At 45.4% G+C, this 27,950-nt stretch overlaps 1 protein-coding gene across 1 annotated transcript; it reads left to right on the top strand.

The window, feature by feature from the left end:
• LOC139380670 (cystathionine beta-synthase-like) lies at window positions 1-27,730 on the top strand. The gene is made up of 14 exons (XM_071123587.1): window positions 1-282; window positions 12,624-12,998; window positions 16,318-16,424; window positions 18,355-18,489; window positions 18,819-18,898; window positions 18,989-19,193; window positions 19,290-19,381; window positions 20,631-20,756; window positions 20,981-21,065; window positions 21,383-21,488; window positions 21,694-21,906; window positions 22,112-22,220; window positions 22,343-22,427; window positions 27,363-27,730. The coding sequence occupies exons 2-14, from the start codon at window positions 12,631-12,633 to the stop codon at window positions 27,521-27,523; spliced, it is 1,872 nt and encodes a 623-aa protein (XP_070979688.1). The 5' UTR covers window positions 1-282; window positions 12,624-12,630; the 3' UTR covers window positions 27,524-27,730.
• The last annotated feature ends 220 nt before the right edge of the window (window positions 27,731-27,950 follow it).

Below are 27,950 nucleotides of genomic sequence, written 5' to 3'. Positions count from 1 at the left end.
ATTCTTATCTCCTCCTTTTCTAAAATCTCTGGTAGATCTATCTTGCGTCTTATGTGCGCAAAGGCCCGACAAATGTGTAAACTCTGATTGGAAGAGCAAGACCGACAAAAGCCCCCACGGTAGCCAATCAACGCACACACCAAACAAATACACTCGAATCAGATTGGACCGTTGTCACTCTTGGGCTGCTGGCAATGCTAAAATAGTCGCATTCTACGAAAGACCTTTGAAATTGGATCACATATCGGTACATCACCACTAGCTTCCCTAATTAACTCAAAGGTGAGTGAACATCAATGTTACTACCAAAGAACGATATTAATAACCCTAGAATTTTTATTTTTGAGTATTGTTTTTGACTGATTCAGAACACTCCATCATTCCTCACGTGTGGCGCTTGAACATCATAGCGCTCTGTCTCTTTCCTACTTTTTCTAATCTATTACAGTGTTATGTTATATGGCTCATTGATTGTGTGGTGTCATTTAGAGTGACTTGACCATCTGAAACAACTGAGTGACATGAACAAACATGATGAAATACCATTTACAGTAGCATCATCAGTCGCGCCAAGGTTGCGCCAACGGGGACAATGGTGGAGTCCTATTACACTGGTTTGGGATCAACCGGGCAATGTCCCGTCAAGATAGGGAGGAGCGCCTATCTCATATCAAACGGTAATCTGCGCCGATTGGTCATGGTGTCAACAAGGCAGATGGTGCATCGTCCAGAAACAAACATCTCTTTTCCACGAAATAAATGTTGTCTCTTCAAACTAGTTTTCATTGGGAAGGCAGATAAAAGCGTATTTTTCAAAAGCAATCACTTTTGCTTGTATAACAATTAGTTTCGTCACTTTTGTTTTTAGGCGTCTTCGCTATCCGCCAGAGCGGAACACCTGGTTCACGACCTTCCAAAACGAATGCAATCACTTTTAACCCGGGATAAACTCCTCTCACTAGGGTAACTCGGGCCAGATAAACGAACCTCCTCATTGTAAAATGCGGCGATTGCATCATCTATCTCTTACGACATTTTGGAGCCTAACAAAAAGTATAATTTGACATGCTGGTGAATGGAAGATGTGTAGAATTTAGTAGCCTACGACGGAAGGGGGAAAAGTGTGGCCTACAATAGAAAGGATACATAATAGCAGCTATCAATTTGATGTCAGAATTTACACTTTAGGTCTAATGTTACTTAACTGTTTTTTAATAGATTAGTCTCCACAGGTTTGTCTGTGCACTTTATTACAGGTTTGTCTGTCCACTTTATCTAATGCTGAATAGATGACTGACACTTGAACAGATTGACACTAAACCTATAATCAATAACTAGAATCATAAATGGTATGGCAACTGCTTGGCCTCTGACAGCAAGGCACTACAGGGGGTAGTGCATATGTCCCAGTACATCACTGGGACCAAGCTTCCTGCCATCCAGGACCTCTATACCAGGCGGTGTCAGAGGAAAGCCCTAAAAATGACCAAATACTCCAGCCACCCTAGTCATAGACTGTTCACTCTGCTACCGCACAGCAAGCAGTACCGGATCGCCAAGTCTAGGCCCAAAAGGCTTTTTTAACAGCTTCTATCCACAAGCCATAAGACTCCTGAACAACTAATTAAATTGCTACCCAAACTATTTGCATTGACCACCCCCCAAAGCTTTTTGGAAAATGTGGACACAAAGAACTGAGGGAGATTTTACTGTAATTCTGTTACCACACTTTGCATCTACACAGTTCTTCCAGTGTTTTGTGAAATTTTGTGTGTAAATTGTTCGAAGTAGTCCTTGTGCGTAGAGTTGTTATATTAGGCATAAGTAAACTTTGAAATCAATGTATTTGTTTGGCATACATTTTAAAGAGAACATTTGTAGTCACTGGCTTGGTTTCCATCCAATTGGCAACAGATTTTCTTGCAAATATTATAAAATCTGCACAAACAAAATCTGCACATTTTCCTGCCAGTGTTGTTTCTACCAAACTGACTTGTTGCAGATACAAAACAGTATGTGATGATGTAGTGCACACAAAATGTACTTTTTCATGAACCGAATAAGAATCTAATGTTCAATGTGTTTCCATTTCATTTTCAACTCTACCAATAGTTTTGCAAAAAACTGTTGCATTAAATAATAAATGTGCTACTCTGGTCTTGGTACATGTGCTCTAGCCAACAGCTCACAGATACAGTGTGTGTAGGCTGTGCAGATAGGCCAGTCTACATGAAAATATTATGGATAAGAGCAAGAATGTTTTTATTTGTCAAAACTGCAGTTGATCATTGATCATCATGTCACCAGAACAAGACTCTCAACATTTATTGGAAAGGAGCATCAAGCTCATACCGTTCACTTACACCACCATGTGAAGTTCATCATCATTTATTTAATCTGTAGCCTAATTTAAGTTGCATGTTTTTCTGAGTGGTAGTGGGAGGACCACACACCATGTCATCGCGTGACTTCAAGTTTACTTCGATATGATGGTTATTATATCCATTTGCCCATAAAGGCATTTCCTCCGCTATTTATCGCATAATAGATTTTACAGACACAAAAAGATCACCATAGAATAGGTTATGTTCAGCCAGGCAGAGGAGAAGCTGCTGTGTTCTGTTTGTTAACAACTTAACCAGCAGCTTTGGTAGGCTACTTCTGTTTAAACCAAACCCTTTCAGTGCCGTTGTACTCACAGGAAAAGATGTCGGACCACTGTCCAGTGATAATAGATATTTGATTGAGTTGTTAACCCACACAATCTGACATTTTAAAGGCCCAGTGCAGTCAAAAACACATTTCTCTGTGTTTTATATCTATTTCCACACTATGAAGTTGGAATTTGTTTTGGTGGGATGGAGATTTGGCCTTCCATGGTGACATCACCATGCGGTAGTTTAGTTAATAGACCAATAAGAACACGTTCCAAACCTCTCTGCCAAGAATATTTGTTATTTTTTCAGTTTTTCCCTCTCCACTCAGACCACTCACGGACAGTCCTTGCTTGAAAAATTGCCCTTTGCTAAGAAGCTTTTTTTTATTTATTTTTTACAATTTTAATTCAAAACAATCACAGTAAGGTACTTAATTGTTACAGAGGAACGATATGATGTTGAGATAGATGGCTCCATTGGACCTTTAGAAACAAAGTAGAAACATTTGACTTTTTTCTGTTAACCTGTGTTAAACAAAAACACATATAGACTCGGGTTATAAATTCATCCTAATAGCAGTGTTGATGCAATGTTGAAAGGGTATCCTGAAATAACAAGGAAACAATGCTGACTCAACCATTTGTTACCTGCTGGGTAGTCGTAAGCTAAAGGACAGGATAATCTGCACTGTGAAGGTGACCTTGCTCCTCTTGCATCATCACCCAGAGCTGGAGTTAGCTGTGGACCATCTCTATGGTTGTTTTCCGATGTTGCTACATTACATTTACATTTGAGTTATTTAGCAGACGCTCTTATCCAGAGCGACTTACACTTAGTGCATCCATCTTAAGATTGCTAGGTGGGACAACCACATATCACAGTCATAGTAAGTACATTTTCCCTCAATAAAGTAGCTATCAGGAAGGTCAGAGATAATAAGAGGGAAAGGAGTCAAGTGCTAGTGGTACTGTAGTTCACGAAAGGCCAAGAGACTAGAGGTGGCAGAACGGAGTACTTGGGTTGGGTGTAGGGTTTGAGAAGAACCTGTATGTAGGGAGATGCAGTTCCTCTTGCTGCTCCGTAGGCAAGTACCATGGTCTTTTAGTGGATGCGAGCTTCGACTGGAAGCCAGTGGATTGTGCGGAAGAGCGAGGTGAAATGGGAGAATTTGGGAAGGTTGAACACCAGGAGGGCAGCAGCGTTCTGGATAAGTTGCAGGGGTTTGATGGCACAAGCAGGGAGCCCAGCCAACAGCGAGTTGCAGTAGTCCAGACGGGCGATGACAAGTGGCTGGATTAGGACCTGTGCTACTTCCGGTGTGAGGTTGGGTCATACTATACGGATGTTGTAGAGAATGAACCTGCAGGAACGAGTCACTGCTTTGATGTTTGCAAAGAACGACCGGGTGTTGTCCAGGGTCACACCAAGGTTCTTGCACTCTGGGAGGTGGACACTGTGGGGTTGTCAACTTTGATGGAGAGGTCTTGGAGCGGGCAGGCCTTTCCCAGGAGGGAAGAGCAGCTCCATTTTGTTGAGATTGAGCTTGAGGTGGTGGGTCGACATCCAAGCTGAGATATCTGCCAGTCATGCAGAGATGTGTGTCACCACATAGAACCAAGCCCTGGGGAATACCAGTAGTGAGAATATGTGTTGCAGACACAGGTCCTCTCCACGTCACGTCACGTCGTGGTAGGAGCGCCCTACCAGGTAGGATGCAATCCAGAGCCTGAGGCATCCAGCCCTGAGAGAGTGGTGAAGGATCTGATGGTTCACTGTGTCGAAGGCAGCGGATAGATCTAGAAGGATGGGAACAGAGGAGAGAGGGTCAGCTTTGGCAGTGCGGGGGAGCCTTCGTGACACAGAGAAGAGAAGTCTCAGTTGAGTGACCCATCTTGAAGCCTGACTGGTTAGGTTCAAGACGTTCGTAATGAGAGAGATGGTGACAGAGTTGGTCAGAGACAGCACGCTCAAGTGTTTTGGAAAGAAAAGAAAGACGGGGTACCGTTCTGTAGTTTTTGACATCAGATGGGTTGAGTGTTGGTTTCTTGAGTAGGGAAGCGACATCGGACCATTTCGAAGTCAGAGGAGACGCAGCCAGTGGTCAGTGATGAGTGTATGAGGGAAGTGAAGAATGGGAGAGTGCGGCGAAAAGAGGTCAAGGCGCAGGGTAGTTCTGTGTGAGTGGGATCAGTGAATTCAATTGGAGTGACTGTGGAGCGGGTGTCATCAACCTTCTTTTCGAAGTGGTTGACAAAGTCCTCCACAGAAAAGATGATTAGAGTTGAGTTTTTCTAAATATTTACTCAGCTGCCCGCAGCCCTATTCTGTAAGTCCGCAATGAGTCACTCAGCCACGGAACCAGATGGGAGGGCCGAGCCGGCCGGGAGGAAAAGGTACAATGCGAGTCATAGGATGTGGAAAGGGAGGATAGTAGGTTCGACGCGGCAGAATCAGTAGAGCGAAGATTGCGACGACACATGACCATCAGGGTAGAGGCTGAGAGGCTGGGGTTGGAGGAGAGGGAGACAGAAAAGGGGAAAAAGTAGTGATCAGAGACCTCGAGGGGGGTTGTAATGAGATTAGTAGGCGATTGGGTGTTTGCCAGCTAAGAAAATGTTAAGTGCATTGGGATCTGTATGAGATGATCTCGATTTCTGAGTTTGAACTCCATCAACTTAGTAAGAATGTCTTACTTTCCTGGACCCTTTTGTTTTATATGTGATTACAGATTATCACATGTCATGGTCTGTCAGTCACGAGAGTAGGGATGTGAAGGCTTTTAAAACATTCAGAGAAATGCAAGAGCCTTAAAATGATACAATTGAGTTTTGCTTGTTTTATTGCTCTTGAATGTTAGTGCTGTTGAATACAGATGGCCAATCCAGCTGAGCATGAACATAATTTACTAATGAACCCTGGACAGAGCATTGTTTCCCACATTGGACCTTTGTTTGGTCAAAGTTGCTGTACATTTCGTCCATTTTGACCTGTTAGGCTTTCTACACGATTGTTCCCACCTGCAATCCCTGAGAAGACTGCAATTTCAGAAGTACTTTGCTTGTTGTCACGCCCTGGTCTAAGTATTTTGTGTTTTCTTAATTATTTTGGTCAGGCCAGGGTGTGATATGGGTTTATTATGTGGTGTGTTTTGTCTAGGGGTTTGTTGTAGGTTATGGGATTGTGGTTAGTGGGGTTGTCTAGAAAAGTCTATGGTTGCCTGGAGTGGTTCTCAATCAGAGGCAGGTGTTTATCGTTGTCTCTGATTGGGAACCATATTTAGGCAGCCATATTCTTTGAGTGTTTTGTGGGTGATTGTTCCTGTCTCTGTGTTTGTTGCACCAGATAGGGCTCAGTCATTTGTTTTTTTCTTTTCACTTGTTTTGGAAGAGAAGAGAACGAGCGCCATTCTCCTTTCGGAGATGGTGCTAAATACATCAACACGGTCGGTCCCTGGGATTGGGCTGGCTAACACGATTAGGTTTGCTTGGAAGGAAAAGGAGATGGAGCCTTTAGGACGGGAATCTTTTGGAAGGATAATATTGATGGGGATTCTAAAGCTGACGGTGAAGGACGTGTTTTGTTTCCAAGGCAACTCGTTGGAGGGAGCATACGACGTGGCACTATATACAGAGGTAAAACACGATGATATCCTGAGAAGGGCAAGAGCAGTGGGAGGTGAGAGGCCGATGTGCCACTACGAAATAACAAGCCTGGCGAAGAATAATTTTAGGGTTGTAACTGTCAACATTTACAACCCTTACGTTAAGGACGAAGAGGTGAGGGCTTTTCTGGGGAGATATATGGATAACGTCTCCTCAGCAAGGCACCTCAAAGACTCCCTTGGGTTTTGGAATGGGAGGAGAGGTTTCCAGGCCCTCCTCAGAGAGGACCCAAAGGGACACGGTGGCTACCTCCATCCTCCTGCTATGTTCTCCCTAGGGGCTGACAGGGGGACGTTGTTTTATGCACGTCAGCCCCCATTTTGCAGACGCTGTATGGCCTACGGTCACATATTCGCCTCATGCAGTACAAGAAAATGCAGATTTTGTGCATCTGAGGATCATGAGGCGAGGGATTGTGACAAGCCTAAGACGTGCCATGGGTGTGGCTCGTCAGCACACCTGTGGCGGGGGTGCCCGGCCCGTCAGCGGTCATATACGTCTGCGGCTGGGGGGGGAGCAGGGGCGGGGGATGGGGGAAGAAGAGGAGGGGAAGGAAGCACGCCTCATGATCAGAGTACAGGTCCAGAGGGGAAGGCCACAAGGAAGGAGGAGGAGCAAGAAGCGGCGGAAGGAAGAGAGAAGGAAACGGAAGGCACGGGAGTAGGAGAACCAGGAAAAGCGGCGGAAGAAGGCAACCGAGTGGAGGAGCATGAGAGAGAAGAAAGCGATGGAGGAGTGGTGGAGAAGGAGACAGTGGAAGAGCAAGTGGACTGGGGGGAATGTGCCCTGGTGGAAGAGATGAGGGGTATGGTGGAGGAGCTGGCGGGGGGGGGGGGGGGGTGGTATCTCTCCACTGCCGTCATCACCAAAGAAGAGAATGAAGAGGAGGGAGCGATTGGCCGACAGTGAGAGGGAGGGGATGGCCAAGAGAGTGATGGGGGTGGGAGAAACCTCTGGGTTGCTGCTGGTTTCCACAGGCTCTCAATATCTGTTGGGTGGGGACACACCTAACAGGACTCAGGACTGGGTACAGGAGGAGGTGGGGAGTTTTTTGTTTGGGGACTCAGCCTCCCCGAATTTTTTCCAATCCAGCTGCAGCACTGGGGAGGGGGAGGATTGTGGGGGTAGACCCAGGGTGCAGGGCACCCCGGAGCCAAACACTATTCCTGCATCCTGGGTTGGTGAGATGGAGGAAGAGGGGGGGATGTTGGGAGTACAGATGGTGTTATCACCGGTAGATATGGAGCAGGGGAGCATCGGGTGAGTCTCCTGTTTTTGTTTTTTTCTGTCTGGGTTTAGAATTTGAGTGTATTACATGTTTTTATTTTATTCTTTCATGGGGTCTGATTTTACTTTTGTTAGTTTAAATGTAAGGGGTTTAAGGGATTGTGTTAAGAGGAGGGCGGTTTTTAGTTATTTGGAGGGTGTGGGGTTTGATTTTTGTTTTTTACAGGAGGTTCACCTGAGGGATGGAGGGGATGTTAATAGGTTTAAGAGGGAGTGGGACAAGGGGGAGTCGGTTTGGGGTGTTGGGGGGGTGCACTCATCGGGGGTAGGGATTTTGTGTGGGCACAGGGAGGTTAAAGTGGAGGATTCTTTTGTGGTAATGCAGGGGAGGGTTATAGGGGTGGATGTCACGATAAGGGATTGTAATTTTAGATTAGTGGTGGTGTATGGACCACAGGTGGTGGCAGACAGGAGGGAGATGGTGGACTGTCTGACGCCCCTGTGTGTCACAAATAGGAAATTAGTGATAGGGGGGGATTTTAATACAGATTTAGGAAGAGGGGGGGATAGCAGTGCAGGCGCCATTGCCAGGCTAATGGCTTGCCATGGTCTGGTAGATGGTGGTCTGCACACTACTCCGAAAATGGACGGTCCTACATGGCGCAACTCCAGGGGGGTTGAGCGGAGGCTCGACTATATTTTTGTACCCAGGTCTTTGGGTAAGTTGTCTGGGCGGCTGTTGCCTGTTTTCTTTTCGGATCACGACGGGGTGCTCCTGCAGGTGGGGTCGCCAGTCTGCCTCTTTGGTAGGGGGTACTGGAAGCTAGATCGGGATGTGCTGGAGGAGCAGGCTTTTGTTGACGGGTTTTATGGTTTCTTTTGGAGGCTTGAGGGTCTCCGGTCCATGTGTGAGGGGGTGTTAGAGTGGTGGGAATTAGTTAAGGTGAGGATTAGGGCTTTTATAATAGGGTATTGCAAGAGGAAAAAAAGGGAGGAGAGGAGGGAGGTGGATCGTATCCAAAGGTTAATTGAACTCGAGTACGAGGCAGGCAACCTCGGCGGGTCGTTTGACTGGGAGAGATCCGCAACCCTAAAGGCGCAGCTCAGGGAGTTGCAGGAGCGGAAGGCTCGAGCTTTCCTGGAGCGTGCGCATAGTGGCTTTCTAGAACACAATGAGACTTGTTCTGCTATGTTCTTTAAGTCGGTTAGGGCCAGACAGAGTAGGAAGGTAATGCATGGCGTTAGGGAAGAAAATGGTAGTATAGTTAGAGAACCAGAGGATATGGTCAGGGTGACAACTGATCATTTCCAAGGCTTATTTAAGGAAAGGGAAATAGATGTAGAGCAGGGAAATGTGTTTTTAGAACACTTGTCCAGGCGGTTGCCGGAGGACATTAGAGAAGTGATGGAGGCCCAGATCTCACTAGAAGAGGTTGAGAGCGCTCTTAGGAGGATGGGAAAAGGGAAGGTGCCTGGGATAGATGGGCTGCCGGCTGAGTTTTATCTCAAGTTTTGGGGTATACTTGGACCAGTGGTCCTCGAAGTCTTGAAGGCCATCCTTGAGACGGGGGTCCCGGGGGGATCAATGGCTGTTGGTGTGCTGTCACTTTTATATAAGAAGGGGGAAGTAACAGACCTTGGCAACTGGCGGCCGTTGACCATGCTGTGTGTAGATTACAAGCTACTTGCAAAGGTTTTAGCAGACCGGTTGCGCACAGCCCTTCCCTACGTCGTCCATGAGGATCAGACGTGCGGGGTAGAGGGCCGCTCTATTAGATGGAACCTACAGTTAATCAGGGACTCCATCGCTTGGGTTGAAGATAGAGGACTGCCTTTAATGGTAGCAGCGCTAGATCAGGCGAAAGCCTTTGATCGCGTGAATAGATCATTTTTATTCAGAGTGTTAGGTCGATTAGGATTTGGGGAGAAGTTCATAGAATGGATTCGTACATTATATGTCGGAGCGGGGTGCCGAGTTAGTGTAAATAGTCACTTGGGTGACGTTTTTGACCTCTCGTCTGGGGTCAGGCAGGGGTGCCCACTCTCGGCTCTCCTCTTCGTTCTGTACATGGAGCCTCTGGGGGCTGCCATTAGGGCAGACACAGGGGTGGAAGGCTTGTTGATCCCTGGAAGTGGTGGGCTGCGTGTTAAGATGACGCAGTACGCCGACGACACTTCCTTGCTGCTGTGCAAGGACTCGTGCCTGACAAGGTCCCTTGCCATCTTTGGGGATTTCACCCGAGCGTCGGGAGCAGTTCTGAACCATGCAAAGTCTTCCGTCAAGTTTTTCGGAAGATGGCGCGGTAGAACGGATGTGCCCGGGGGTTATCTCTCTGTGAGGGGGCCCTGAGGATTCTCGGGGTCCATTTTGAGACCTCTGGCTCAGCGACGCTAAACTGGAACATGCGTATCGCAGTGGTACAGAGGAAGCTAGCAATGTGGAAGGCTAGGTATTTGTCTTTTATGGGCAAAGTCCTGGTTCTAAAGGTGGATGTGTTGCCGTCTCTTTTGTATTTGGCGTACATCTACCCATTGCCGGCTAGTCTGAGGAGGCCTCTAGTGAGGCTTGTGTTTCAGTTCATGTGGAGTGGCAGGTGCGAGTGGGTCGCCAGGGCACGCATGCTTTGTCCCATCGGGGAGGGAGGTAGGGGGGTACCACATTTCCCCCTCAAGCTGGACGCAATTTTTGTTTCTTTCTTGTTAACGGAGCTTGCTCATCCAGTGATACACCCGTCCGGTTACCTCCTGCGGGTGTTCTTCTCGTATCAGGCGAGAAGCGTAATGGTGTGGTCTAACACGGGTCCTCGGGCGGAACAGCTGCCGTGGCACTTTGGTCATGCGGCCAAGTGGCTGCGTGAGCACCCTGAGGTTGAAGTTGCCCGAGTAGGTTTAGATCACAGGCACCTGTACGAGGAGGTCAGAAAGGCAGGGAGTCCGGCGCCTGTAGTGGGCATCTCGGAAGTGGTCTGGGAGGGAGTGCAGGCGCGGGGTCTGGACAACAGGCTCAAGGACCTGAATTGGTTGAGCCTCCATAAGTGCTTGCCGGTACGTTCCATCATGTACCGGTATAGTTTGGTGCAATCCCCCACCTGTCCAAGATCTTCTTGTGGCAGGGAGGAGACTGTGCGCCATGTCTTTTGGGACTGTGCCTTTGCCGGAGTAGTATGAGCTAGGGCACGGGTGTTGTTAGGTTTGGTAAGGGGGGATTTTGTATTGACGTGGGCCAGGTTAGAGAGAGGTGTAGGGAGAGCGAGAGGGACGGATAGGGACAGGTTTCTGCTCTGGCTTCTCATGAGTCTCTTTAAACGGGGGCTGTGGGAAGCCAGGCAGAACATGGTGAAGACAGGGAGAGATTGGGGGGTGGAAGGGATAGTGAGGAGGGTGGAAGGAGATTTGAGGGGGAGGATGAAGAGGGAGGGGAGGAAGTGGGGGCAGCATGCTGCCCGGGAGAGGTGGAAGGGGGGTTTAGGGCTGGGTGTCATTTAGATTTGTAAGGGGATAGATTAGGGACGGGGAGATAGGGAAAGGTAGTTTGTAGGATGACGGGGAGGGAAGATGCTCCCCTGAGGTTTTGTTTGGGGTTTTTGTTTTGTTTAAATTAAAATACCACTATTTGAGTTTGTATGGAAAGTTTGAGTTGTAAAGAATGAATGGTATTGATGATAATAAATTATTTTTTATAAAAAAAAAATAAGGCTGGTTAGGTTTTTCACGTTACGTTTATTGGTTTGTATTGTCATTATCTTTATTAAAGATGTATGAAGATAACCACGCTGCATTTTGGTCCGATCCCTGCTACACCTCCTCTTCAGAGGAAGAGGAAGAAGAGAACCTTAACACTTGTCTGTTCAAGCCGTACAGAAAGGGAGAGTTGTCATTGTTATCCAACAGAGTAATCAGGATAAGTCGTGTGTATCTGGTTTTTATTTATTTATTTCACCTTTATTTAACCAGGCAGGCTAGTTGAACAAGTTCTCATTTACAACTGTGACCTGGCCAAGATAAAGCATAGCAGCGTGAACAGACAACACAGTTACACATGGAGTAAACAACTAACAAGTCAATAACACAGTAGAAAAAAAAGAGTCTATATACATTGTGTGCAAAAGGCATGAGGAGGTAGGCGAATAATTACAATTTAGCAGATTAACACTAGAGTGATAAATGATCAGATGGTCATGTACAGGTAGAGATATTGGTGTGCAAAAGAGCAGAAAAGTAAATAAATATAAACAGTATGGGGATGAGGTAGGTAAAATTGGGTGGGCTATTTACCGATAGACTATGTACAGCTGCAGCGATCGGTTAGCTGCTCAGATAGCAGATGTTTGAAGTTGGTGAGGGAGATAAAAGTCTCCAACTTCAGCGATTTTTGCAATTCGTTCCAGTCACAGGCAGCAGAGAACTGGAACGAAAGGCGGCCAAATGAGGTGTTGGCTTTAGGGATGATCAGTGAGATACACCTGCTGGAAAGTGTGCTACGGGTGGGTGTTGCCATGGTGACCAGTGAACTGAGATAAGGCGGAGCTTTACCTAGCATGGACTTGTAGATGACCTTGAGCCAGTGGGTCTGGCGACGAATATGTAGCGAGGGCCAGCCGACTAGAGCATATAGGTCGCAGTGGTGGGTGGTATAAGGTGCTTTAGTAACAAAACGGATGGTACTGTGATAAACTGCATCCAGTTTGCTGTGTATGCAGAGCTAGGCTAATCGGCCCTTTTTAAAAGAGACCCAACGGCAGAGACCGAGGTTTCGTGCTTTATACTCTAGTCTCTGCAGTGTGTAGCATATATAGGTTCCTGTGTGAAAGTCTGGGTTGCGGTGTGTAGGCCTGTTGGGGGAGCATTCTATTCTCCCTGGCAGTATTCACCTGGACATATCCTGGCTTGTCCTTGTTATGTAAGGACAGGAATGGTAATAATGTATAAATATACGGAATGTAACCACATTGGGTGTGTGTTATTTTTCATAGATCTGCATATTAGCTGAGAAGGGTAGTACATTTTACTACAATCATTTGATAATCTTTCAGTTACTATTTGTCTCCTCTCTCTCTCTGTCCTCTCTCTCTCTCAGGTGAGTCATGTCGTCGGTTTTCTCCAGCACGGACTCTGTGGGCGCCGAGCCCTCCGTCTGCCCCAACGCAGCCAAGCTCAGCAACGCACAAGCCAACGAAGTGGCTGCCATTTTGAAAGGGGGGTCCAAGGTCAACGGAGAAGCCATGTTGAACAGCCACAAGCTCTCCATGAATGGATCTGCTCAAGTGAACGAGGACAGTGCTGGCCATAAGGCCCAGAATGGACGCGTGAACGGGAACGAGGGGGAGAACAATCTAGAGAAGGCAGTCGCAGGCGTGGAGGAGAGGCAGTGGATCCGTCCTGACTTGCCCAGCAAATGCACTTGGAAACTGGGCGGGTCTTCCGTAGAGTCCCCTCACTGCCACTCTGAACTGTGAGTCACATCTCCATAGCAGAACCAGAGTATTTACACATATTCTGCTGATCCTCCGTCCTCTTTGAACACCTACAGTCCATTCGGAAACTATTCAGACCAGTTGACTTTTTCCACATTTAGTTACGTTACAGCCCTATTCTAGAATGGATAAAAACAAATGTTTTCCTCTTCAATCTACACACAATACCCCATAATGACAAAGCAAAAACTGTTTTTTAGAAATTGTATTCAAAATAAGAAACTGAAATATCACATTTACATAAGGATTCAGACCATTTACTCAGTACTTTGTTAAAGCACCTTTGGCAGTGATTACAGGCTAAAGTCTTCATGGGTATGATGCTACAAGCTTGGCACACCTGTATTTGGGGAGTTGCTCCTATTCTTCTCTGCAGATCCTCTCAAACTCTGTCAGGTTGGATGGGGAGCGTCGTTGCACAGCTATTTTCAGGTCTCTCTAGAGATGTTCGATCAGGTTTAAGTCCAGGCTCTGGCTGAGCCACTCAAGGACATTCAGAGACTTGTGCCAAAGCCACTCCTGTGTTGTCTTGGCTGCGTGCTTAGGGTCATTGTCCTGTTGAAAGGTGAACCTTCACCCCAATCTGAGGTCCTGAGCACTCTGGAGCAGGTTTTCATCAACGATCTCTCTGTACTTTGCTCCGTTCATCTTTCTCTCGATCCTGACTAGTCTCCCAGTCCCTGCCACTGAAAACAATCCCCTCAGCATGATACTGCCACCAGTATTCTTCACCATAGGGATGGTGCCAGGTTTCCTCATGACGTGATGCTTGGCATTCAGGCCAAAGAGTTCAACCTTGGTTTCATCAGACCAGAGAATCTTGTTTGTCATGGTCTGAGTCCTTTAGGTGCCTTTTGACAAACTCCAAGCTGGCTGTCGTGCCTTTTACTGAGGAGATGCTCACGTCTGGCCACTTTACCATAAAGGCCTGATTGGTGGAGTGCTGCAGAGATGGTTGTCCTTCTGGAAAGTTATCCCACCTCCACAGAGGAACTCTGGAGCTTTGTCAAAATGTGACAATTGGGTTCTTGGTCACCTCCCTGACCAAGGCCCTTCTCCCTCAATTGCTCAGTTTGACCGGGCGCCCAGCTCTAGGAAGAGTCTTGGTGGTTCCAAACTTCTTCATTTATGAATGATGGAGGCCACTGTGTTCTTGGGGACCTTCAATGCTGCAGAATTGCTTTGGTACCGTTCCCCAGATATCGGAGCACTACGGACAATTCCTTCGACCTCATGGCTTGGTTTTTGCTCTGACATGCACTGTCAGCTATGGGACCTTATATACAGGTGTGCCTTTCTAAATCATGTCCATTAAATTGAATTTACCACAGGTGGACTCCAATCAAGTTGTAGAAACTTCTCAAGGATGATCAGTGGAAACAGGATGCACTTGAGCTCAATTTTGAGTCTCATAGCAAAGGGTCTGAATATTTATGTAAATAAGGTATGTGTTTTATATTTTTAATACATTTGCAAAGAATGTCTATAAACCTGTTTTTGCTTTGTCATTATGGGGTATTGTGTGTAGATTGAGGATTTTTATTTGAATTAATCAATTTTAGAATAAGGCTGTAACGTAACAAAATATGGAAAAAGTCAAGCGGCCTGAGTACTTTCTGAATGCACTGTATAGTTCACATAGTTCACTGACTCCACTAATTTCCCTTGTGAAGATAAGATATAGTCACCAGCTTGCTTCACCTGAAAGGGGGAAAAAAGAACCAAGATAACCCAGCCCCATGTGCTTTTATGTCTCTCGTTTTGTTGAGCAACGACATTAAAAACAGGATGTTGTTTTGACTTGCAAGAATTTGATATATAGCCTGGCTCCATTTCCTGCATAATGACACACCTGAAAGGGCCAGAGCCACAGAGAGGACCCAGGAATGAGGAAGGGTAAAAGAGGCTTGGTGTTTCACCATGACATGGCAGTTTTAGGATTGTTTCCAGCAACACTGAAGTGAGCTGGCATTTTGGCCTAGGGAAAAGGGTATGTGCGTGTGCATTTCTCTGGCACAGTCTGGCTGTTTGACACTGTAGTCTCTCCACTCAATAAATGTAAGTTGTTATATGTTGTTATATGAGGCATCAACAACTCAGCGCTGCCTGCCACATGCACAGGCCTGTTTGTCTCACTGACAAACAGAATCCATAGGCTATACAGTACCATGTTACAAAACTCTCTGTCCCAAAGATTTCATGATACAGAGGTTACCCTGTTACAAAAGTAGCCAAATTACATAAGTTTCCAAATTACAAAACTGTAACAACATTCAAGAAGATACACTACATGACCAAAAGTATGTGGACACCTGCTGGTCGAACATCTCATTCCAAAATCATGCCCATTAATATGGAGTTGGTCCCCCCTTTGGTGCTATAACAGCCTCCACTCTTCTGGGAAGGTGTTCCACTAGATGTTGGAACATTGCTGCAGGGACTTGCTTCCATTCAGCCACAAGAGCATTAGTGAGGTTGGGTACTGATGTAGGGCGATTAGTCCTGGCTCGCAGTCGGCGTTCCAATTCATCCCAAAGGTGTTCGATGGTGTTGAGGTCAGGGCTCTGTGCAGGCCAGTCAAGTTCTTCCACACCGATCTCGACAAAACATTTCTGTATGAACCTCGCTTTGTGCACGGGGGCATTGTCATGCTGAAACAGGAAAGGGCCTTCCCCAACTGTTGCCACTAAGTTAGAAGCACAGAATCGTCAAGAATATCATTGTATGACGTAGCGTTAAGATTTCCTTTCACTAGAACTAAGGGGCCCGGACAATGAAAAACAGCCCCAGACTATTATTCCTCCTCCACCAAACTTTACAGTTGGCACTATGCATTCATGCAGGTAGCGTTTCTCCTGACATCCAACAAACCCAGATTCATCTGTCAGACTGCCAGATGGTGAAGCGTGATTCATCTCTCCAGAGAACGCGTTTCCACTGCTCTAGAGTCCAATGGCGGCAATCTTTATACCACTCCAACCGACGCTTGGCATTGCTCATGGTGATCTTTGGCTTGTGTGCGGCTGCTCGGCCATGGAAAACCATTTCATGAAGCTCCTGACGAGCAGTTCTTGTGCTGACGTTAGTGGTCCTGTTCTGTGAGCTTGTGTTGCTTACCACTTTGCGGCTGAGCCGTTGTTGCTCCCAGACGTTTCGTCTTCGAAATAACAGCACTTACAGCATTTGACAAATACAATTTGATTTGTTTTTGTTGCCTTGTTTCCTTGTCTATTTGGGAATGATCCATGTTTTCTCTGTGTATATTAACTGAGTCTCCATCCCATACACGCCTCTCAGGACTGAAGCTCCCAGCATTCTACCCAACATCCTCGGGAAGATCGGAGACACACCTCTGGTCCGCATGAACAAGATCCCCAAAGCCTTCGGCCTTAAGTGTGAACTCTGTGAGTATTTACACATACACACACAGTCATGTTATGACACACACAGTCAACCTTGAAGGCATGACACACAGTCAACACACACAGCACGGCACCCACTAAGCATATTGACAATAGCCAGAAGACAACCAGATAAAGGCAATGTCTGTATTTGCACTTCCTTGTTTGTGTCAACGTGATGGAAATACAGTAACTTATCTGGCTGTGTCATTTTTAACTCACATTTTCTGTCCCCCCCCCAAAAAAAACTGTGCGAGTGTGTTTGATTTACACATTGTGGGCGATCAGCTGTCTTCCCCAGAGCAGTTATATGTTTTAAAGCATAAATCCATAAATCCAGTAGTAGAGGACATGACAAAGAGGGAGGGATCGAGAGAGAGGAAGGAGCGAGGGTTAGGCGGAATGGAGCGAGGGTTAGGCGGAATGGAGCGAGGGTTAGGTGGAATGGAGCGAGGGTTAGGAGGAATGGAGCGAGGGTTAGGAGGAATGGAGCGAGGGTTAGGAGGAATGGAGAGAGGGTTAGGCGGAATGGAGCGAGGGTTAGGCGGAATGGAGCGAGGGTTAGGAGGAATGGAGCGAGGGTTAGGAGGAATGGAGCGAGGGTTAGGAGGAATGGAGCGAGGGTTAGGAGGAATGGAGCGAGGGTTAGGAGGAATGGAGAGAGGGTTAGGAGGAATGGAGATGAGAAAGAAATAAAGACACAGGGATAAAATAGAAGTGAGGGAGAATTAAATCATTGACCAAAGAAGAGTGCAAGAGGAGGTAGAGGAGGCTCTCTAGACTCCTCCTGTAGTACAGTTTAGCTGTGAAGGGTTACCCTTTGTTATACTGTCATTACTTCAAAGTAAACGTAAGGGTATCACATCACCTTTCCTGACATTACAGTCCACTAGGCTTCACTGTATGATGGTAGAGGTCATGTCTGAAGTAGGTTAGTCCACTCTGGGTGGAGGGGGGTATGGTCACCTGAAAGACCCTCTGCTGTGTGGGAATAGGTGACCTTAGGGCCACTGTAGCAAGGTGGGGTGGGAGGGGTGGCAGGAGAGGGGCAAGGTCTTGTATCAGGTGCCACTAGGCAGGATTGTGACAGTCACAAGGCTTGGGAAGTCTTGGGAAGTCAGGAGGTCGATTCTGAGGGAAATGTTCCCGTCATTACATAGTAGCATCTGTTGTTCTTGTTAAAGACCAGTTATTCTGCCCGGCGACTAGCTCAGACAGACCCTTGTTTTTTCTCTGATTGACTGGTACAGTTGACCAATGACCGGTAAAGTACGATAATACTAGACTTAATAATAGTGCCGTTTGGTACCACCCTCCATGTCGGGGCGGTTTTGAGTTCACCGCATGTGAACCATGTCACGGTCCTCGGTCTAAATCTTTCCCCTCTCGCCAGTGAGTGTTTTTTATGGGCCTGATTGTTTAGAGTCCATCTCTGGTTGATTCACATGGCTTAGTGGGACAAAGAGGCCTGTTTCCATGGTACTTCCATGGATTTTCACGTGATTCAGATGTACTTTTTGGCTGTCTATAGTGGATGTGGGGCAGTTTGGAATCTGTGCCAATCGGCTATTGTACTTGTGTACGTGTGAAAGGGAGAGTGGGTGTGGTATGTGTGCGGACCTTTGGACGACCCCCCCCCCCTAATTTTCCAAATCGGCTCATGGGGGCTCAGTCTCTTCCCATGATCCCCCCCCCTCCCATGCCTGGGGCAACTTCTACTGTAATCCCTTGTGTTGTTGAGGGGCTTTATAGTTAACTTGTACATAGTGGGATTTTAGTTTGAGTCTTTTCTGTGGTATTAAAAGATCTTAAGTGTTTTCTAAATTGATCTTAAGTGTTTTCTAAATTGTAAACGATAATATGAGCCAGCGCAGTACATATTCATAATTCAACATTTCCTCACACGTGTGTGTGTGTGTGTGTGTGTGTGTAGTGGCCAAGTGTGAGTTCTTTAACGCAGGGGGCAGTGTGAAGGACCGTATCAGTCTAAGGATGGTGGAGGATGCAGAGAGAAATGGGATCCTCAAACCAGGAGACACCATCATCGAGCCCACCTCTGGCAACACAGGTACGCATGAGAGAGAGAGACAGACCGACAAGGCCCTCTCTGTGGAACTGGCTATATGACTCACAACAGACAGATTACACCCCAGTTAAAGGATTTTTGTTTGTGTTTTTTTTTTTGTGTGAGTATGCCTATACAAGTGTGTACACGTGTGTGTGCGTTTAAAATGAGTTTTGCCTGGTGTGATCACTGAGACCTCCCAGCCTACCTTTGACATTAGGATCTACTGCAGCCCTGTGTTGTGCAGTATGGTCTGTACTGCTGACATGACCTGCAGGTATTCACACCTGTATTTATACCTGTCCTCTCTCTCTCTCTCTCTCTCTCTGCAGGTATTGGTCTGGCCCTGGCCTCTGCAGTTAAAGGCTATCGCTGCATCATCGTCATGCCTGAGAAGATGAGCATGGAGAAGGTGAGGCTGCTGTGTCTGTGTGTGTGTCTGTGTGTCCATGCGTAGGCATTTGTTATGTAATTAACTGTAATCTGGTCTTGTGTTCCTCAGGTGGATGTGCTTAGAGCCTTGGGGGCGGAGATCGTGCGTACCCCAACCGCCGCCCGCTTTGATTCGCCGGAATCCCACGTGGGCGTGGCCTGGCGTCTGAAGAATGAGATTCCCAACTCTCATATCCTGGACCAGTACCGTAACCCTAGCAACCCCCTGGCCCACTACGACACCACTGCCGAGGAGATCCTGGAGCAGTGTGATGGTATGTGTGTGTGCGATAGAGAAATTGAGTGAAGAATACCCTTTTCGTACTACTGTGCTGATAGACAAATTTTTCTGCGCCACTCTGCTCTTGCAGGTAAGGTGGACATGTTGGTGGCAGGAGCTGGCACCGGTGGCACCATCACTGGCATCGCCCGCAAGCTGAAGGAGAGATGCCCCAACATCAAGGTAGTGCACTGAGTCACAAACACAATGCCCAACATCTGTAAGAAGGCAATCTGACTTGCATGTTATTGCCCTGCCTTGTGTTCTTTGTCTTGGAGAGACAATTCCAAATTCATTTAGCTGAACGTTTAAGGCAACAACGTCAATTTAAGACCCACAGGGTATTTCAGCCACACCCGTTGCTGACAGATGTATAAAATCGAGCACACAGCCATGCAATCTCCATAGATAAACATTGGCAGTAGAATGGCCTTAGTGAAGAGCTCAGTGACTTTCAACGTGGCACCGTCATAGGACGCCACTTTTCCAACAAGTCAGTTCGTCAAATTTCTGGCCTGCTAGAGCTGCCCCGGTCAACTGTAAGTACTGTTATTGTGAAGGCAAAACATCTAGGAGCATCAACGTCTCTGTCACGCAGGACAAGGTGTGTGTGCAGGAATCAGACGCAGAGAGAGAGAGTAACGGAGTAAAGTGTTTACTATTGCACACCAAACTGATAAGCCCAATACAATACAGGGCGCAGGACACTATACCAGACAACCCAAAACCACAGGGTGGTACCACAGTATAGAAAATAACATACACCACGACCTAATATGTACACACTTAACAAAAGACAATCCCGCACAAAACAAGGGCGGGTCAACCTACTACATATAGGGAAGCTAATTAAACCAAAATACACACAGGTGAAACGCACAAAGCGAGGCCCATACAGAAATGTTATGTTGAGATCAGTGTGGAAGAACTTGACTGGCCTGCACAGAGCCCTGACCTCAACCCCAACAATCACCTTTGGCATTAATTGGAACTTGGAACTAATCGCCCAACATCAGTGCCTGACCTCACTAATATTATTCTGGCTGAATGGAAGCAAGTCCCTGCAACATTGTCCCAACATCTAGTGGAAAGGCTTCCCAGAAGAGTGGAGGCTGTTATAGCAGCAAAGGGGGAACCAACTCCATATTAATGGGCATCATTTTGGAATGAGATGTTCGACAAGCAGGTGTCCACATACTTTTGGCCATGTAGTGTAACGTATTGAGCTAAGCCATGAAGTTGGATCCTAAAAGAATATTAATCCAGCCACTGATAAATAAAGCCATAACATGTATCTCAAATTGATAAAGTAAAGATCAAACAGTTGCCTCACTTGCCTTTGCGTTACCTTTGTGTGTGATGTATTTATTATCGTGTTATTTTGGCCCATTGATGTAATGGTTAGTTAACATTGTTGTTCTGTGTTGTGTAGATCGTGGGTGTGGACCCTGAGGGTTCTATACTGGCTGAGCCAGAGGAGCTGAACAAAACAGATAAGACCCAGTACGAGGTGGAGGGCATCGGATACGACTTCATCCCTACTGTACTAGACAGATCTGTGAGTGTGTGACAGTGACCTCCTGAGATGAGCTGTGTGTGAGACTGTGGTAGTGCTGGGTTTTCTATTCTGGATACAGTAAGATCTACAATAATATACAGTATGACAGCTCAAACTCAAGTGTGTTCAAATTGTGGAAGGTAAATGACTCATCATCTATACATACTGTATGTTGTATCTGAGTGCTATGGTAGAATGCATATGAATGTTTCTCTCTTTTGCAGGTAGTTGACAGGTGGTATAAGTCCAATGACGATGAGTCTTTTGCCATGTCACGCATGCTGATCAGGGAGGAGGGGCTTCTCTGCGGTAGGTTGACGTCACACACAATGACTGGTGCTCCCAAAAATCATAATTCTCTAATAGTGTGTGTCTTTGTGTAGTACTGTATGGTCTAGCTCTCTCTCTCTGTCTCTCTCTCTGTCTCTCTCTCTGTCTCTCTCTCTGTCTCTCTCTCTGTCTCTCTCTCTGTCTCTCTCTCTGTCTCTCTCTCTGTCTCTCTCTCTCTCTCTCGCTCTCTCTCTCTCTCTCTCTCTCGGTGTCTCTCTCTCTTTCTCTCTCTCTCTCTCGGTGTCTCTCTCTCTCTCTCTCTCTCTCTCTCTCTTTCTCTCTGTCTGTAAGTGTAGGAGGTAGTTCAGGTACGGCCATGGCTGCAGCAGTTAGAATGGCCACAGAGCTGAAGGAGGGCCAGCGCTGTGTCGTCATCCTGCCTGACTCCATCCGCAACTACATGTAAGCAACTAGAGAGGGAGAGAAGAGGGGATGAGTGGAAGAGGAGGGAGGTTGAGGGGAAAAGGATAATGTGGGGGAGTTAAGTTTGGGGAGAAGGAGAATTGCTAAGGTTTTTTATGGGGTACCAGGGATTTAACTTTAGTAGGACCAATTCTAACCCAGTTCTAACCCAGTTCTAACCCAGTTGTAACCCCTACCCCCCCAGGTCTAAGTTCCTGAGTGATAACTGGATGTGTGATAAGGGCTTCCTAACCCCAGAAGACCTGATGGTGTCCAAACCCTGGTGGTGGAACCTGAGTCTGCAGGGTCTAAACCTATTTTCCCCCCTCACTGTGCTGCCTTCAGTCAACATCAAGAAGACCATCAAGATCCTCAAGGAGAAGGCCTTCGACCAGGCACCCGTCGTTGACGAGTCCGGGTACGATTTTACCTGGTTACCCTAGTTACCTGGTTGCCATAGAGGCCATGTGCCAAATGTTGACAAAACATTAGTATTGTTATTGACAAAACATTGATTAGTATTGTTATTGACAAAACATTGATAAGTATTGAAAAAACATTGCCTGTAGTCAGTTGTCATAATAATAATAATGACCATATCCTCTCTATCTTTGTCTGTGTAGCGTGATCCTAGGGATGGTTACCCTGGGCAATATGTTGTCTTCAGTACTGGCTGGGAAGGTCAAGGCCTCTGACCCTGTCGCCAAGGTGCTTTACAAACAATTCAAACAGGTTGGTCACCTCACCTATATGCTCTTATACTTCGACTCAACCGTAACCTCCTAAACAAATAGCTTTCAAACAAAAAGGTCATCATTGAGTAGGGTTTCCTAATTGTCATGTGTCGTCCTCAGGTGCGACTGACAGATAACCTGGGTAAGCTGTCCCGTATCCTGGAGACAGATCACTTTGCCCTGGTGGTGCATGAGCAGATCCAATGTAAGTTTACCCCTCCTTCCTCTCTTTTATCAACCTTCATCTTCCCATCTTTCTGTCTTCCTGTTTCTCACTCTCACTTCCTCTTATCACACTCCTACTCTTCTTGTATTGCTTCATCCTATTTTTCCTCTCGCTCCTTTAAAATAAATCTTTCTCACCAATGCCATCTTTTTCTTCCCTCCTTTTATAGCCCCCACTTTGCTCCTTCTGTCCTTTTCTACCACCGCTAGTTACCTCTGTCAGACAGTAGAGACGAACCGTCTTAGAAACACCTGAGGTGCGTTAAATTCGCCTGAACATTTGCTACGTTGCGGAACGGTTTGTACTGAACGACACATTTCCCTAAAACGTTCTTTTACGTTCCTGAACAGACATTGAGGAACGTTTGCGCCCGTTTGGTGGGTTTGGCGAGGTGAGGCTTGAAGCAATGAGTGACGTATTTAAAGGGCAGTGGCCAGCGTTCTCCAACCCACAACCCTCCCCGTTTTTCAATTGGTTGTTAAGTACAGCACCGTTGTCTGTTCAATTGAACGTTCCAGAACGTAAAAACGCACTGAATGCAGCCCTGCTCTCTTCTGTTGAAGGTGACCAGCCCCTCTCCCAGCCAGAGGCAACATGGCGGTTGTTTTCCCTCGCTGGTGTTTTTCCCATGTTTCTCTATGAATCTGATTAGCTTGCTCTAAGGCCCTGTTGCATCAGCTTTGTTTCCTGGCAGTGTTGTGGTCTACTAGGTCAACAAGGTGTGTGTTGGTTGTCAAAGTCCACCGGTGGGGTTTTGGTGACTGTGTGCCTGGAGGTGCCTGGCCACCAGTAGATGGTGATGCAATACTCAGACTGTTGTGTAAGGACAGACGAGGGGACTTTGCTTAATAGGTCATACTAATTTTGTCAACCCACCACCACACCTTCATCAGAAGACAAAGAACTTTCAACATTGATTTAGTTTATACTCATTGGTAGACCGCCACTTCTCCAGTGTTAAATCAGCAGTATTCAATATATCACCTGGCCAGTGTCTATATGGGTCCACACTTTTGAGCGTTAAATGAACACTGTGCTTAGTGCTGACACTGTTACACTTATTCAGTGTTAGGGAATTAACACTTTCAGTGTTATGCAATAACACCTCATATTGTATTTTTTACCATTACACCAAGAGGCCTGTGTGTCTAAATATTTACAAGTCATTATTGCGACATGCTCTTATGTAAGCATTTACAGTACATACATCAGAACTGGCAGCAGATGTGCTCAAACTTGAATCAACATAACCGTAGACCTCTTCCACTCTTGGGTGGCCAAAAATGATTCGTTTTTCTCAATTGCTAAAACACAATTTCTGAAACCTTGCTCCATTTCCCGAAAACATTTAACACAAAACCTCATCTTCAAGCACTATTTACATAACCTCTGACCCCTCTTGCAAAATGAAACATTCGCCTCAAAACAGTTTTACCTGTGTTCAAAATCAAACACTGCTCTCAAATCATAAACAAAGTGATCAAAATGATATACACTCTCAATCAGTCAGTAAACAATACCCCGAAAAATAGAAAACACATTGTTCAAAGCATACAATTCTCAGGAAGAAGTACATTTTTAATCTAAAAAAATATTCATATTTTTCCGTCATTATCTTTTGATGAATGAAAACATGTTCTATCATAGTAGCTCAAAACTGATCAGAAATTACTACTCTGCTTTGCTCTTTGTAATTTTGTTTTTTGTTCTTCCTCCTCCTTGTACCCCTATTTTTACAGTACTGTACCCTGCATCTCACAAACTTGTCATTTGTCTCTGTGATACTGTAATTCTTGTTCTTTGTTGATATGAACCTGCAACCAGTCAAAATCTATTGAGCAGTCAGTACTGTTAATAAATGGAAAGCACAATGTTCAGGGCCACACAATTTGTACAGTATACAGCCTACAATGCACTGTACTACAGTATACAATACTAAAAGAGACAAAAATCAAAGTAAACATGTGATCAATGTGCTTCTTCTTGTCTTTGGGCTGGGTCATGCCAGAGCACTTTGTCGACATCACAAGCTATATTGTCCCTCCTGAGGCAATGGTGGAATAAGCCTCTTGTGTGCCGTATCCAGACCTGCCATGATTCCTCACCTATATCACCACAGGCTAAATCCATGGCTTGCAGCAGATTTACTCTGGTGTAGGGTTGTCTATAATACACTTTCCATCTCCAAGAGGAGAAAAACTCCTCAGGAAAGGCAAGTATGGAGGGAGGTACAAGTTCATAAACTGACCATTGATGTTAAACCATTCCCTTACCTGAGCAACTCGGTGGAAACTGACATTGTGCCACACTATCACATAGGTGGGAATGTGATTCTCATTTAGCTCTTGACCCTGCTGCTCTTGAACCTGCTGCTCAAATCTCTTAGATTGGCAATAAATCTTAGAAGGTGCTTGGTGTTATATGGCCAGAGTGTAACATGGTGATCACCATAGAACACCATGGTTGCTGATAGCAGCATAGATTGTGACTTTGCCACCTCGTTGACCAGCGACTTCAACAATGGCCCGCTGTCCAATCATGTTTCGGCCTCTCGTTCTCCTCTTTGTTAGATTGAAGCCTGCTTCATCGACAAAGATGAACTCATGGGGTCTGTCCAAGGATTCCAAGTCAAATATTGTCTGTGTAGAAATACAATATACTGTATGCAGGATTTTGTAAGTCGTACAGAGACAGTGCTATACTGTAGAGTACAATTAGGCTTCTGATTCACATACATTGTATGTACTGAAGAGTAATGTCATTCACATAGTATGTGTTAGTACTGTAGACAATCTGGATTACAGTAAATATTTCTGAATGTACACTTACTTGCACATACTGAGCTCGCAGTTCTTTCACCCTTGGTGAGTTGCGCTCAAAAGGTACTCTGTATACTTGTTTCATTTGCATCCTGTTACGATGGAGGACACAGTCAATTGTGGAAATGCTCACACTGTCGATTCCCTGGAAGTGTGTGTTGTCTTGTATCACTCGTCCCTGGATTTCGTATATGGATTTCGAGTCGTATTGCATTATCTTGAAGGACCATGCCAACTATAACGGCCTCTTGCTCCCGAGTGAATATAGCTGTCCTTCCACCTGCATGTGGCAGCCTTTTAATTCTACAAAAAGTAGTTGTGCAGTTACAAAACATATTCATGCAGTACAATACATACAGTGATTCACTTTACAAATGTCTATTGAAACAGCTGCATATAGTGTAGTACAGTAAATTTGCAATTACAAAAATACAGTAGTATACTGTACCTGTTCTCTTCTCTGAATGTCCTTACTATGGTGGACACAGAACATCGGCTCAAATTGGGTTGCACTCTGAGTCCTGCTTCCCTCATTGTCAGTCCATGGACAAGAACATGGTCTGTTGCTCGAATTTCATCAGATATTTCCACTCTTTGTCTTCCTCTTTCTTTCCCTCCTCCTCGCATACGCACTCGTCCTCACATTGTTTCTTCTATCCATTCTCAAACTTTATCCTTCCCACCTTCAACAACCTGTTTGCTCTCTGAACTGGCTTATATTGGTTGTGTTGCATCATTTGAAACAGGTTAAATCAATTTTGAGTGGTTGTGTTCAATCAATGACATCTATTTGTATTTCATTGTTGCCACTTGTGTTCACCATTATGGATGACATGTGCATTATAGTGCATAATGTGTTTTGAGAATGAGAATGTGTTTAGAGTTTTGCTGAAATGTCTAAGTGAGATCTGCAAATTGTGTTTTACCATGTGAAATGGTTTAAGGTATTGACAACAGACTGCATAATTAGCTAAATGAGTCCAGGCAACTGAGAACTTTGTTCAGCCAATGGGTTTTAGTGTTTTAGCAATTGAGAAAAACTGTAATTGAAAGCCACGGCCCCACTAAGCCACACACCCAACATAATTTCCCAGTGTGCTTTGCCTTTTCGAGTGAATCGTAGAGTTACCACCCATGACTGAATTTGTTAATTACAGATACATGGTTGTCGAATTTATTTATTTTTCAGTCCTGTGGACTTCACCAAGTGAGCTCCTACTGTAGGCTAATGTTATCATTAAAATGAAACTCTTTATGACAATATGTTACATATATCATAAGGCCTTACTTTGATGGCCTTGATTTAGTCACATTATGCTGGCTTGCAAAAATGATATGTAATTCTCATTGGAATCCAGCCAGAGTTCAGACATCTAACAGTTAGAATTTGTATTCACCTGCAGCCTTGTATTTATAATGACTGTCAGAGTTAGGAACATTGATAAAGGAAACTACCTCAACCATTTGAAACTGGAACAACCATTTAAGTAACTAACGGGTGCAATAAATCTAACTGATTGGATTAGTTTAGAAAAATGTATTTTATTTATCTTTGTGTAGCATAAGATTAATCAATCATTCAGTCAATGTACTGTACATAGCAAAAGCACAGATTTAAAAAACATCCTTAAAAAAATCTAGCTGCAGTAGAGCATGCTGGGAAATGTTGGGTATGGTTTGATGGCAATGTTTTACTCTCAACAGAGTAAAACGGACACACTCAACACTGGTTATTCATTTAACTCCTGAATCAACACTAGAAATGTTATACTGGAAACTCTCGTTGGGGCCTAACTCGAACCCTGTCTCTCGAAAACAGGAAGCTAGTTACATAACTTCTTGTAAACCGATTGGTTTGATTTGGCGTAATTGTCAACTATTGCATCCTTGGATAAAGAGCTTGGGAAGTTAGTTTCTAACTTCCTTTGTGGAAAACATTCCCATCTACCAAATCTTGAACTTGGAGAAGTAATTTAACATAATTGATGTGGTTCTACTGCTCTTAATTCACCTTTCGTCACAAACCTTCGTCACAGTCTGTTATCTCAGTAGTAATAACAATCTCTCTTCCCTCTCTCTTTCTCTCTCTGTTAAGACATGGAGGATGGCTCGCCCTGTCTTAGACAGATGGTATTCGGGGTGGTGACCGCCATTGACATGCTTAATTACATCACCACGCGCGAGCGGCAGGGAAGCACACGCGAGCGCACGCTGTCAGAGTGCTCAATAACATCAGAGTGCTCGCTGACCGACTAGCTGTGACCACTTCCTGTTTCCTGTGGAGAGGAGGAAGTGACCGCCCACCTGACACCCTCTAAGGAACGACAATGACAATGAAGAAGATGATGAAGATGATGTAGAAATTTAGAAGTGGTGGGGGTTGTGGTTTAGTCTTAAAATAAGTCAATATTAATTTCCTCCCCTTTTGACTACATTGATTTTGTTATTTGTCTGTGATGATAATAATTATTCACTGTAGATTATTGAAGCAGCTTAGCTGGTTTCAGATACATGGTTTTCCTCTAACTTTAAGGTATGGAAATTGCATGTAACAAACAGTGTGCAACTAGACTGCCTTGCCTCTTCATTATCGAAAGTCTTTTACTTTTTTAAAACTACTTAAAAATAATAGTGTTCCTCTGACTTGTCATTTTATTGCAGAGGATACTGAAACATTACAATA

Source organism: Oncorhynchus clarkii, chromosome 22 (genome assembly GCF_045791955.1).
Source record: "Oncorhynchus clarkii lewisi isolate Uvic-CL-2024 chromosome 22, UVic_Ocla_1.0, whole genome shotgun sequence".
NCBI classification, from domain to species: Eukaryota; Metazoa; Chordata; class Actinopteri; order Salmoniformes; family Salmonidae; genus Oncorhynchus; species Oncorhynchus clarkii.
This window is presented reverse-complemented; position numbering and strand designations above follow the sequence as displayed.